Source organism: Trachemys scripta, chromosome 4 (assembly GCF_013100865.1).
Source record: "Trachemys scripta elegans isolate TJP31775 chromosome 4, CAS_Tse_1.0, whole genome shotgun sequence".
Taxonomy (NCBI): Eukaryota; Metazoa; Chordata; order Testudines; family Emydidae; genus Trachemys; species Trachemys scripta.
In genome coordinates, this window is record NC_048301.1 from 96,585,515 (window position 1) to 96,600,097 (window position 14,583).

At 39.1% G+C, this 14,583-nt stretch overlaps 1 protein-coding gene across 9 annotated transcripts in view; it reads left to right on the forward strand.

The window, feature by feature from the left end:
* Window positions 1–14,583, forward strand: part of IRAG1 (inositol 1,4,5-triphosphate receptor associated 1) — a 132,599-nt gene that overhangs the window by 54,523 nt on the left and 63,493 nt on the right. For 7 of the 9 annotated variants that reach the window (XM_034770008.1, XM_034770014.1, XM_034770015.1 and 4 more), the window contains 2 exons: window positions 1,384–1,466; window positions 3,994–4,182. The exons of 1 other annotated variant lie outside the window; for it this stretch is intronic. In XM_034770008.1, the coding sequence (XP_034625899.1) occupies window positions 4,114–4,182 (69 nt within the window). In that variant the 5' untranslated portion in view covers window positions 1,384–1,466; window positions 3,994–4,113. The remainder of the gene's footprint in view (window positions 1–1,383; window positions 1,467–3,993; window positions 4,183–14,583) is intronic. One more of the 9 variants, XM_034770013.1, reaches the window with a different exon arrangement.

Below are 14,583 nucleotides of genomic sequence, written 5' to 3' on the forward strand. Positions count from 1 at the left end.
TTTGTGAGTGTATGTGTGTGTGCATATAATGAAATCCATGTTTATTGACATTTACCAATAAAACTCTAATCCTTCAAGACTAGGAATAATGCAGTGATTCAGAGTTGGGAGAAAATAATAGGGTTCAAGTGTTGAACCTGTTCAAGACTGTAAGCTACTCTATCCTTTATTGACCAACAACTGTAGGTGGTGATTATTTTTCCCAGCACACACAGACGTAATGTACCTGCTGTTTACCAGCCAGAAAATGAATACAGTTAACATTTGCCTTCATGGTAAACTGAGCAATGAGTTCTGCCTCTGATATCCACCTCATTCCGTGATTTACTTAGGGTGTGTTGAGAGGACATTAAATAATACACATAAGTGCTTGTTCTTCATTTCTTTTCTCTTGTACCTCCTATTAGCGATACTGAGAGCTAACAAAACAATAAATGTAAATTCAAGCCACAATGTTTCTCTAATTTTCACCAGCGCATAAACTTTAGCAGGTAGCTGATACTTCGGGAGATAAATTGAAACAAGAGAGAATGTTAATTACCCATCTGCCTAGTAGATATTGTTTCTATTTTGTCTAATTTCTAGTTGAAGTTTAAACTAGAAAATTAAGAATCTTACAGTAATGTACCAACAAGCTGTTGTCAGTTAGACTTTCATAGTGACATGAACAATAAGAAGGTAGTTAGTATGCAAGCCAGATCTGCCCTACTTTAATGGAACCAGAATAACTAAGCAGTTGATCGGTCTTTGCTAATTTGATAGAATCATTAAATCATACATCAACAAATCTGACTTGCTCACTCAGTAAGTTGTTTTGGTTTAGCTGTAGAAAGTTGTCTGACTGCTGTGTAGGTGTGTATACACACCCATGCACTGACATCAAACCCAATCTAGTTTGCATTCTCTCTAACCAATACCTCTTTTCAGTACAATAGTATTTATTTGCTTTTGTGGTGGAGTCACTGTAGTCCTGTATTCTGTCCAGGGAAGCCTTTGTGTGAGGCCCTGCGTGAGGCAATTACCAAAATCCAGCCACTGAGTAGATTAAACTCTTGTATGTGTTTTCTAACCATATTCCTAAACTGTCCACCGGGGGTCACAGTAAAGTTTTAGTGCTTAGTGACTGCAATATAATATACAGTGAATACCACTTAAAATAATTCTTCATATTACGTAGCATTTTTCCTCTTCAACTTGCTTTATAGACGTTAACTAATTAACCCTTTCAATATCCACATGAAGTGGGTATTATCATCCCCTAGTTGATGGAAAAGCTAAGTAAGAGAGGTTAAGGGGACAACATTTTTAAGCGTCCATTAATCTGAGGTACTTCAATTTTTAGGTATACAGTTTGAGACACCAAGGGTCTGATTTGTTTTTTAGAGGCATCATGCACCTACAGCTTCCACTGATTTCCACTGGAGTTGTGGCTGCTTCGCACCTCTGAACAGAGTTTCTAATATAAGGTAATAGTTTTAACATCTCTAATTTAGGCATCCAAAATTAGTGGAAGTTTTTGAAAATTTGGTTCCAAGTTCAAAGACAGAGATAGTATTCAGAAGTTACTGGCTCCCAGTTCTGTGCTCACACCACTAAACCAGGCTCTTAGTCGGAGCATAGATAGTACATAATGAAAACATTGAAGGTGTATAGATACTTACAGGACTGCAGTTGTAACCCACACACCTCCTGGGTGTACTGTTCTATCCCATCTAGTGGCACCGAAACCATTTAGAGAGAGAGAGAGAGTAACGAGTCTGCTCTACAGCCTTAGCTAAGGGCCAGTTGGCTTTTAGCTCTTGCAGTAGAGGCTCATGCACTAAGCTCCGGAGGTCTAGGGTGACCAGACGTCCCGATTTTATCGGGACGGCCCCGATATTTCCTTGCTTGTCCCGCGTCCGCGTGCAGTCGGGACACTGGACAAACAAGGAAATGCGCCGGAGCCTGGAGCCCGGACTGAGTCCTGCCTCCTCGGGGCCAGGCCGGACTCTTACTCACCCCGGTCCTGCGCTCCCCCTGCGTCTCCTGGGCCTCCCTCCAGCGCTTGTGGAGGAAGGGTGTTTTTGTTTGTTTTTTGTTTTGTTTTGTTTTGCCCCCCCCCCCCCCCGCGTCACCCTCCCGCCCTCCCTCCGCATCCCGATATTTGACTTGGGTGATCTGGTCACCCTACAGAGGTCCCAGATTCGATCCCGCCCGCCGGTGACCACGGTCTGTCAGTGTTACACAGTGCTAATATTTTTCTATCTTTAATTACATTAACAAATTTATATAATACAATTTAAAAGTATAGTATTGTGCAGTTTAATTCTGTTCCTCTGATAAAGTAGCAGTTGCTTTCTTTCCCCCTTGTTACCAATAGATCTTATGCAAATAGAACCATAAAATTCCTGCCAACCTTTCTTAGGCATAATTGTTTTTTTCACTTTGCATAATTCTCACTGGAAAAGAGATGCCCCAGGCTGATCTGGGTTCATAGGAAGAGACATAATAGCTATGGGAAGTTAGTAACTTACCACAGAAACCTCCAAACTCTAAGATTGCTTAAAATACATGTCCCACATTTTTTCGGCATTCTTAAAAGCAGAAAAAATCCTCTTGAAAAGTACAGGTAAGAAAGAGCCCCCAGGAAATATGTTCTTGGACTGTGATGGCTGTATTGCCTTAATAAGTCCATCAGGCAGGCTTTTCTTTGAAGCAAAAGTTGGAATATATTATCTTGATTACTATATAGTCCCTGTCACCCAAATGGATCCAAAGTGCTGTACAAATGATTTCCATAAGAATTACAGTAACCATCTCTGAAATTCAGCTACTCTTGGAATTAAATATGGTGGGTGTTTAACTGTGTGCTCAGCAACACTGTCTGATAGTTTAAGACAGGAAGTGGAGAATACTTCCTCCAGTTGAAAGTACATGGAGAATTTAGGTAGGCAAATATAATTTCCAGAGTTGAAACTTGGTCAGGACATGAGTTAATATCTTCGGCTTTTGTAAAAACGGCTACAGGATTTACAATGGCTGCATTTGATCAGGAGTTATATTTTATGCCTTATCTAAAAGACAGCATCTCAGACAGGACAGAGCCCTTAACACTAGTGTTAGCTATTGATGCATTACCTAGTGCAAAATAGTGGCACTGAACCTCAAACCCACTTGAACTGAGCCAGGCATTCAAGATTCAATGTGTTCATCAGATTTGTTCTAGTCTCCTGAATGTTAGGTGAACATGGACTGAATGTCTGCATAGTTTGGAAGCCAGTGAACCTCCATTCCTGAAATCAGCTTCCCTCCATCTTTCCCCCAACAACTCTAAAGACATCTAAAGTAAGAAGGGGGGCTCTGATGAGTGTGAGAGGGTTAGAAAGCTGGCTGAGGCTTGTTCTTAGGAGATTCCAGTTTGTTAAACCCAAACCGCTAAAAAAAATTGTGCAGAGGTTTGATTCAGTTGTAACTGCAGAAGTGAGGCTCCAGGGACCAATTTGTGAAAACCCTTTGGTAACCGAACTGTGCAAGGTACACATAGACCTATTCAATACTAGCTCAGAGGAAAAGTGGCACCTCCTGAATCAGCAACATTTTGTCTTGGGGATTTTCCTTTCTCATCCTCCTTAGCATATCAGATCTGAGATCACACTCTGCAGTAGTAAGGTTGCAGTGTTTGTTCAGGGATATATTGTAGGTATCCATTACACACACTCCCTTTCTAAAGAGCTTTTTGAAAGGGCAGTTCATAGTCACAAGCGAATCAGATGCAGAAAGTCTGAAAAATCTCCTAGGAAACAGGGGGGGGGAAATCAAGTAAATAAGGAAGATTGTTCCTTTAAATATTTTATCATGTTATATTTGATCTTTGAAATTTTAGTTAATAAAATGCAAGAAGGCAAATCATTTTTAATTTTAAACTTTATTATTGTTTGTTGTTATAAAGTGATCCCCAGTGTTTGACCATAGATTTTAAATGGATTTGATTTGTATTTTTGGCATACACTATAGTCTGTGGATCACAAGGCATCTCAGTGCTTATCCCTTGAGGTTAACTTGAAACAGACATTCCCAGCAGTGCATGGTCTTTTTAGTCCACATTGCAGTCCATCGTGTCTCTCACCAGCTACCATGCCAACCCTACCTGAAGACGAGGGACAGCCACCAGAAGCACAACGCACCAGTTCTCCTCCGGTCAAAGTAAGCAATCTTAAAAATCTATTCTATTGATATTATGCTGCACAAATCTAAGACTGAACCGTGTCACTTTGTATACTTTCTGAAGTTTGTAAAATTGTATACGGATTTTGTACATGGCTTTTATAAAGGAAAATCATGCCTCAGCAATCTATTAGAATGCTTTGAGGGTGTCAACAAATATGTGAACTAAGGTGATCCAGTGGATATAGTGTACTTGAACTTTCAGAAAGCCTTTGACATGGTCCCTCACCAAAGGCGCTTAGGCAAAATAAGTGGTCATGGGATGAGAGGAAAGTCGTCTCGTGGATCAGTAACTGGTTAAAAGATGGGAAACAATGGGTAGGAATAAATGGTCAGTTGTTACAATGGAGATAGGTAAATAGCGGAGTCCCCCAAAGCTCTGTAGTGGGACCACTGCTGTTTCAACTTATTAGTAAATTATCTGGAAAAGGGGGTAAACAGTGAGGTGGCAAAGTTTGCAGATGATATTAAATTACTCAAGATAGATACTCAAGTCCAAAGCTGACTGTGAAGAGTTACAAAGGGATCTCACTAACCTGTGTGACTGTGTAATAATATGGCAGATAAAATTCAATGTTGATAAGTGCAAAGTAATGCACCTTGGAAAAAATTATCCCAACTGTACATACAAAATGATGGCATCTAAATTGGCTGTTATCACTCAAGAAAGAGATCTTGGAGTCATTGTGGAGAGTTCTCTGAAAACATTGGTTCAGTGTGCAGTGGCAGTCAAGAAAAGCTAGCAGAATGTTAGGAACCCTAAGGAAAGGGAGAGATAATAAGACAGAAAATATAATGCCACTATATTAATTCATGAATACTGCATGCAGTTCTGGTTGTCCGATCTCAAAAAAGATATTTTAGAACTGGAAAAAGTACAGAGAAGGGCAACAAAAATGACTAGGGGTATGGAACAGCTTCCATCTGAGGAGAAATTAAAAAGACTGGGGCTGTTCCGCTTAGAAAAGGGATGATTAAGGGAGGATCTGACAGAAGTCCGTAAAATCATCAATGGTGTGGAGAAAGTGAATAGGGATATGTTATTCACTCCTTCACATAACACGAAACCAGGGATCCGTTTAAATTAATAGGCAGCAGGTTTAAAACAAATAGAAGGAAGTACTTCTTCACATAACAGCCACTCAACCTGTGGAACTCATTGGCAGGGAATGATGTGAAGGCCAAAGTATAACTTGGTTCTAAAAAGAATTGGAGGATAGGTCCATCAGTGGCTATTAGCCAAGATGGTCAGGGATGCAACCCCATGCTCTGGGTATCCCTAAGCTGGGGCTGGATGACTGGGGATGGATCACTAGATAGATTGCCCTCTTCTGTTCATTCCCTCTGAAGTATTTGACACCAATCACTGTCAGAAGACAGGAGATTGAGCTAGCTGAACCATTGGTCTGACCCTGTTGATCAGTATTTGTATACTTAGGGTTCTTCCATTACATCAAATGACTTATATACATGAGGGATGAGAGCTCTACTTTTTCAAGAATAGTACCCTCAGTTTGTTTTGGAAACTTATATTACTTACTTATTATAACATTCTGTGCTATTTATTCCAAAGCTGCCCAAAAATGTCATGTTCTTCAGAGACCATGAATAAAAAAGAATTATGAAAACATACACATACCGTCTGTTTTATTGTAACAAGGATTTGGAGTAATTTCTTTGCGTTTTCAGAACTAAATTGCAGTATAATATACAATAACTTAACATCTGAGGAAAGAACTGAGTCTTGTAGATGCTTTAAGCTAAAACTAGAAGCATTGTTGCCCTCAGAGCTACGGAGCTTGTTTCTGAAGATGTTATCTTGTTGATGCATGATGGAAATCTATTCTGTCTACAGTATCTATCAGCACTTCACTCATCACAATGGTATCTGAACATGTACCAAAATTACATAAAGTCCAGATGAGTAGTCTACATAGAAGTCTACATGCAATTTTGTAATTTTAGATAAATAAAATAACCAATAAAATACAGTTTGGCCTTCAAATAATTTGTATGTTCTTTTAAAGATTTTTTTTTTAATTTCTCAACCAATTTTTTTTAAATAAAAAGGCCTATTCTTTCCTGAGATAAGTATGAATGTCTAGCTGAACAAAACAACATCATTACATATAACAATTAAAGAATCACAGCCCAGCCAGGTTATCCTGTTTTATGCAACCTGGTGAAAATGTAGAGAGGATTTATATTCTGGCATGTTTTCAGTTAAAATTTATCATTGTCACTGGAGCTAGGACACTGTATTCTACACTTTGGATAAAAACATCCGCTTCTTTTCTTTTAACATCATAGGAAAATATTGTCAGCAATGAACCCTGCATTGATTTGTCATGCATTCCGTCAAAATTGCACATTTTGCTGAGGGTTAGTTTCCTGGTTTAAGATAAACACCCCAGTTAGATTCAAGTTTAGCAAACGATTATTTGGGAACATACAGTAGGTCAAGCAGATTACTTTTATCTGTCATGTGCAAATTGTATTTGAGTGTATTAGATACTCGTTGTGAGCTTGCTAGGCACAGCACACCAGAAGAGGACTAGTATGAGAAACACAAACCTCTTGGCCTAAATCTTGTTAATCTGGATGGATATAACAGTATAGCCTCCTGTTCTAAAAACAAGTTTAAAATAAACTACAGTAAATGACTGATTATGAATCTTTGTTTACCAGGCAAAACACTTGCTTTTCTGAGGAATGTCATTTAAGGGGTAAGAAAACAGAAGAAGGAATTTAAGCAACAAGCTACTTTTAATCCTATCTAAGTGTTTGGAACAAGGATTACAACCGGCAAATGTCTGGGCTAGGAGTTGAACATGTATGTGCCTGTCACCACCAGTGGGCCGTACTACAGCCTGAGTCCTACAGCATAATCTAGGTATTAGCTTAAAATAATGATAAATAAAGTAGTTCTGTTTTTCACTAGCTGGAAACATTCCCACTGAAGTCAATAGAAGCAGGGTTTTAAGTAAGGAGGAACACAGCTCCCTTTCAGATTGGTGAAATGAGGACTTGCCCAGCAGGGGAATCTAAAGTCGAAGAAGCTAGTGACTGATTGAGGAATTTCTGGGGCTCTGATCCTTTCCTGCTACTAAACAGAGCAGTAATAGTACCTGCCAGGGCCGGCGCTTCCACTAGGTGACACTAGGCGGTTATCTAGGGCGGCAGGATTTGGGGGGCGGCATTTTGCTGTCCTCGGCAGCAATTCGGCGGCGGGGGTCCTTCCGCCGAATGCTCTGAGGAGGAGCGCTGCTGCCTAGGGCGGCAAAAATCCTGGCGCCGCTCCTGGTATCTGCTGGGAGAAGAGATGTCCCAACTTGAAGTCTTCCTACCCTTCCTCTTTTCAGATAGTAATATTTGTCCTCTAGCAAGCCCTCATTCTCTTAAGGAGGTAAACTCAATCCTACCAGCTTCCCTTATGCTGAACCTCTTTCTAGGAATTTTTAAGAAGATATTTAAACTGCAGAAAATTGCATTGGGTTTTCCAAAATTTAAGGAAGAAACCTTGGGTCCGAGTTTTTAATTTATTTTTACATCAATACAGATTCTCCAACTTGCCCAAGTCAAAACAACAATATTGGGTAGGATTTTCAAAAGCACTCAGCACTGGCCTAACTCTGCTCCCATTGACTTTAGTGGGAAAGGAGTTAGGCCAACGCTGAAGGCTTTTGAAAATCCCACTCAGTGTTTTTAGGAAAAAGGATGGGCAAATATTAGGGATGTGCACCTACCCAGCTCCACACACTGCCCACACGCATGCACACTGTTGCTTGGTTGGCTAAGGGTCTGCTTGTGGATATGTACGCCTTACAGATACATTTCTCCTCTTCTCTTCTCTCTTCTCCGTGCTCTCTTCCTCCTGCTGCAGCCTGTCTCCACAGCATGATGTCACATTGAGATTTATAATAACAGACACCAAAATTGGTGAGCGTGAGCACTCCCTCCTATTCTGATGCAGTCTAACCCCTGACAATGAATAGGAATGTTGCCTGAATAGGGAGTGCAGGATAGGTCTTGTATGTGTCCTGCCCCCATAGAACATTAAACAGATTTATTTATGTATTTATGTATTTATTTTATTTTGACAAGACCATTTGTTCAGCACTGAAATGGTTTATACAGAATGATTGCTCAGGACACAAATCGTATCCCTTTTTCTGACTTTGATGTTGAGTCCCTTTATAAATTCACTTTCTTAGAATGAACTGACCTGCAATAACAACCAGAATCTGTTGATCATAGGGTTTTAGAATTAAAAAAATAAGTTGAATAGTTTCCTACAGTTGCATTAAGAAGCTAGAGACTAAGGAATTATCTGGGGATATGTGATAGTAGATTTTTGAAACTGTGTGTAATTTGCTCTCCCTTTCCCTCTTTTTAGTATAGAGAGTCCCTTTATCATCTTCAACCCTTCTCTTCTTCAACTATAATCTGATTTTACTGGCTCTCCTGAGTTCTGATAACATATCATCCCATTATATTTTTAACTTTTCTTTCAGACCATTTACTTTATTCCATCATCCAAATCTTGATATTGCTCCTTTGACTGTTTGTTATTCCAATTTGTATCAGACATTGATTTTCTTTTAAATTGTTGGATATTATCTGCTTTATTTTGAAAGGGAAAAAAAGCCTCTCATTTTTATTCTGTCTTGCTCTCCTGTCAAGAGAGCTACAACTGTGAATCTCAGTACTCTACTGCCCTCTCTATGCCCCCAATTCAGCAAATCACTTAAGTACATGCTTAAACATGAGCTTAAGCCCCTTAAATCAAAGTTAAGTTAAGCATGTGACTAAGTGCTTTGCTGAATAGGAATGAATTTAAGCATATGCTTAAAGTTAGCTACATGCTTAAATACCTTGTGGAATTGGGGCCTAAGCAGGAAAGGAAAAAGAACATTTTAGTTGTCAGAACATTCTATGATAACAATGGTCAATCCTTGTATTACATTAGTTACTTAAAACAAGAATCCATTTAACTAAAATAAGATTTACTCAATGGTTTTATTTTAAGGATAATCTGGTCAACTAAACTAAATATTTGTTATCTAGGTACCTGTATTGTCCTCCATTTCGCATGTACTCAAAACTCCCATTGATATCAATGAGTTTTCAGTATGTCCCAGTATTGCAGGATCAAACTCTAATGTAAAAGATAGATAATGTAAATATTGGGTTGTCAATGCAAAAATTGACTTCCACAGATAGAGAATGTAGGATTGGTTTCTTAGTTTAATTAAATTAGTTATCACAAGTAAATAGCAGAGCCCCCAAGGCTCTGTCCTAGGACCAGTGCTATTCAACTTATTCATAAATTATCTGGAAAAGGGGGTAAAAATTGAGGTGGCAAAGTTTGCAGACAATACTAAATTACTCAAGATAGTTAAATCCAAAGCTGACTGCAAAGAGTTACAAAGGGATCTCATTAACCTGGGTGACTGGGCAAGAAAATGGCAGATGAAATTCAGTGTTGATAAGTGCAAAGTAATGCACCATGGAAAAAATTATCCCAACACTACATACAAAATGATGGCATCTAAATTGCCTGTTACCACTCAAGAAAGATATCTTGGAGTCATAGTGGCTAGTGCAGTAAAAACCTCGGCTCAATGTGCAGCAGCAGTCGAAAAAGCTAACAATGTTAGGAAACATTAGGAAAGGGATAGATAATAAGACAGAAAATATCATAATGCCACTATATAAATCCATGGTCCATCGCCTCTAGAATACTACATGCAATTTTTGTCATAGACGATTTATGCCTCCCCATACTGGGGTCAGGCATAATCTAAAAGAGAGGTAGCCTGGCTGGGGAGGTGGTGGTGGTGGTGGCAGGCCACACCTCTCTCATTCCCGGGCCTGTCTGCTGGGGACAGGGGCCGAGCGAGCCGGAAACTTGCCGGGTGGGAGGGGGGAATCTGGCTCACTCAGGCCATCTCCAGCAGTTGGGCCTGGGTAGGGGGTGGCCAACTGCCACCACCACCTCCCTTGCCACTCTCTCTGATAGCCACTACACTGCACAGAGCAGCAACCCGGAGCAGCTTGTGTGAGAAATGGCTGGTCCCAATCCTTCCGCTCCCCACCTGGGCCCAGCTTAGATATATTCATGGAGGATAGGTCCTTCAATGAGTATTCGCAAAGATGTGTGTTTTAAGAAAAGATGCTTAAAATGGAAGCACGTATTAGTAAAAATGGAATCATAGAATATCAGGGTTGGAAGGGACCTCAGGAGGTCATCTTGTCCAATCCCCTACTCAAAGCAGGACCAATCCCCAACTAAATCAACATCTGGGTGTCCCTACGTCTCTAATTGCAAGAAGCAGGACTGAACAGTAGGGGATTGATCACTGGATAATTGCTCTGTTCTATTTATCTGTTTGAAGATCTGACACTGGCCAATGCCAGAAGATGGGATTCTGGGCTAGATGGGCCACTGGTTTGTGGCCATTCTTATGTTGAACTTGGAGTTAGAAACAAATTGGTGTCATTTTAGCAAATTTGCAGTTATGCATATCACATATGGTACTATGTATTTTATCACAGTTATAAATGACGTTTCCTTTCTGACATTTAAATATACAAATATTTTTATGGTTCTCAAACTGCATTTTAAATTAGTTCTATTCTTCTTGCCTAGATTTGGATTGTACACGGATAGGCAATGTAAAATTACTGAAACAATAAAAATGAAACAGCGTTTGAACTTGAAAACAAATGTTTATGTATAGTGTGTGACAAGATCTCTAGAACACACACTGGATGAAGTTCATTTTGTTTCAGAAATAATCTGCTAATATTATTGTTTCTGTTTAAACTTCCTGAGAAAGAGGATAGGTGGGGCACATCATAAAGAGAGCTGTGAATCGGAGAACATGGAAAAAGGGCAGTTAGCGTACTGTACAGTTTCTTAGTTTGAGGCTGGTTAGAAAGATTATTTTGCTAAGTTTGATCTGGGATTTTACTGTTTTTTTTTATCTCTCATAGTACATCATGTGTTTGAGTTACTCAGCTTTATTTTTATTTAATTTTAAATAGTAGGTGAGTTTTCTAGCTTAAAGGAAGGAGAAGAGAATTCATATCATGTGCTTCAAATTAGTCACAGCACATAAGTCCTTTCTGAGGCAGTTTTGTTTGAAATGCCATTTTGTCTATACTGTTAAAATGCATTAGAATACTGAGTATTATTGTCTAATGTCTGAATTGTAGCCATTCCTTGTGCAGGTGCATAAGGGACGGGGCATGAGGAGCTTCCCATTTTAATCATTCAAAGATTCATAGACTTTACGGCCAGAAGGGACCATCATGATCATCTAGACTGACCACCTGACATTACAGGCCACAGAACCTCACTCACCCTCTCCTGTAATAGACAGTAACTCAGCCAGAGGTTATGTAACATCCTCAATCATGATTTAAAAACTTCAAGTTACAGAGAATCCACCATTTACAATAGTTTCAACCTGAAAGTGACCAGTGCCCCATGCTGCAGAGGAAGGCAAAATACCCCTAGGGTCTCTGCCAATCTGACTCAGGGGAAAATTCCTTCCCATCTCCAAATATGGCAGTCAGCTGGACCCTGAATATTTTGGCAAGACCCAACAGGGTACAGCCACAGTTGCTCATTTGAGTACAAAGACTGCTCTTGATTAATAGTATTTGGCTCTGTGACAAAGGGCTCTGTGACTCCTTCCCATACATTCAACCATGTATCGCACGGGGTAGGGCATGAGCTTTGCACCACCTTAAAGGGTGTGCTGTCTGAATTATACTGAAGAATATATATGATGACCTAGATTAGGTTACTTTAATCTGACCTAATCTTGAATTCAATGATTTTTGAAAAAACAAGCCTCTTATTTCAGTTCCTAAATATCGATTTAGGCACCTAATTATAGTCACCTGTTTTTAAAAATCTCAGTTGCAATCAGGGGCGGCTCTATGTTTTTTGCCACCCCAAGCACGGCAGTCAGGCGGCCTTCTGCTGCATACCTGCGGGAGGTCCGCGGTCTTGAGGATTCGGCGGCGTTTCTGCAGGTAATCTGCCAGTCCCGTGGCTTTGGCATACCAACCGCTGAATTGCCGCCGAAACCGCAGGACCGGCAGACTTCCCGCAGGCACACCACCGAAGGCCACCTGACTGCCGCCCTCACAGCGACCGGCAGGCCGCCTCCCGCGGCTTGCCGCCCCAGGCACGCGCTTGCTGCGCTGGTGCCTGGAGCCACCCCTGGTTGCAATCCTGACATAGTCCAAAAGGTTTTACCCTTTGTTTTTACCAGCTTTATAAAGATCACTAAGGTGTAGGAGGCCTGATCCTGCTCACACTGAAGTCAATGGTAGTTTTGTCATTGACATCCACGTAATTAGAATCAGACCCGAAAACTGATTGTTATGGGCATGTGCTATTCATTCAGTAAACAGGGCAGGAAGACAGCTCTTTCACAAATGTTAATAAACAGGGTTCTGTAATATCTGATCATAATAGTTTCAAAGCAACATCAGCATTGCCTTTACAGTCTCATATTACAATAATTAGGGTTTCTAGGTTTTGTCATTTATTTTTGCAAATATTCGAGTAATATATTTCTTTAAGTTTAAATCTGCACATAAATTTCTTAAGCATGTTTTTATATTTCTTAATTCTCACTCCCCTATAATCACCAACATGGAATGTCCTGGATGTGACATCTAAATGAGAGTTATGGTCATGGAGGTGAGGAGCTGTGTAAATTTCCTTTTTTTTTTTTTTAAGTGCAGGTAAACTCCTGTTTACCAGCAAGTCAGAAATTTGGTACCTGTTTTTACGTAATTACTTGGAATTTAAAATGGAAGACTTAGCCTTAGCCAAAATTTATTTTATCAATTTACATTTGTCATCTTGATTTTAATCAGACGTTATTTGGGAGGGAGGGTTTTATAGGTTCACTTGCAATAATGCCATGTATTTTAGTTTTATACCATTTTGAAGCTATTGTCAATGCCTTTGAATTTATCAGATGAATACATGTATTCAACAAGAACAAAATGTGGCCCTTGAGGAAAATGTATTCATAAAAAATTGATAAGTGGCGTACTTAATGGCAAGCAACTTGAGAATTGCTGAGATCAGAGTATATTTTAGTCCATGTTAGTTGTATACGTGTTCACTGGATAAAAATGTTTGTAATGACTATAATTACTACATTGCATTTTTAAGATAACCTCAAGTGGAGAAATGATTGAATGAAAGGTATCAAAATAGTCTTTTTAAAATTATTTTTAATTGTTTCAAATGAAGAAGTAGTCATTTTGTAGCCTGAATGTCAGAAACTTTTTTGTTTTATTTTGACATTACTCCTACTTTTGGCGTGTGGATTTCAGCTCCGTGAAACTGAATACCACATCTTCTAAATACACAAATCAGTTTTGTCAGGAGGACTTTCATTAATCTATGTATTTTGAGTAGACGCTGATGAAGTAGTTCTAATATTTTAACCCTAAATTTTACAGATTTAAACCTATCTTCTGATTAGTCATATGTCTTTGTTATAAATCAAGATTACTTCACTGAGCACAGTTGGAACAAATACAACATTTCACTCAGAGCCGATTTGAATTTACAGAATGGAAAAGCACATGTGAATCTCTGCCATGTATACCACATAACATTGTTTTAGAAGCATTCAGAAGTATTGAGAGCCAAATTCTGCTGAATCCATTGCTCATTGATGTCAATAGTAAGTCTTCTTTGGGTCAGGCTTTCAATTATTGGGGTGTAATTGAGGAGAAATTTGGCCCTCAAAAAACTTACGTATTATATAGCTGTGTTGTATTGTAACTATGCTATAGAAATCCTATTTTAATTAGTTCATAAAGTATTTCATTAGAATTGTCGTGGTTCTTAACTCTTTAAATTAAGAATCATTAGGGTGGTAATTTATGGCAAATGCTTTCTCCGCTTAATCCTTGTCAGTATCTTCTTGGTAGAAGTCCTCCAAATTAATCTCCTAATTGTTTCTACTGAAAAGTGGAGATACAGCAAGTTATTCTGTTGCTCTGGTAGATTTGTTCCTTCAGAATACAGGGAAGAAAGTGCCATTCACTTGTGGGCAACTTTAACTCCAGCCAGAAATACTAACAGTATTGCAGAGCGGTGTGTTCCATTCATTTTTTCCTAAAATACAAATAAATCTTTCAAAATGAGCCTACACTCTCTTTTATCAGTATAGTTTTCTGTGAATTGAGGCTTTTCAAACTTATTTACTTGATTAGTGTCAGGAGTAACAATAATCCATGTGTTTATGAAAATACTTAAAATGTGCAGTAAATTCTTCCTTTTTTCTCTTTATATTTGCATAGAATATAATACTACTTAGCATTTACATAATG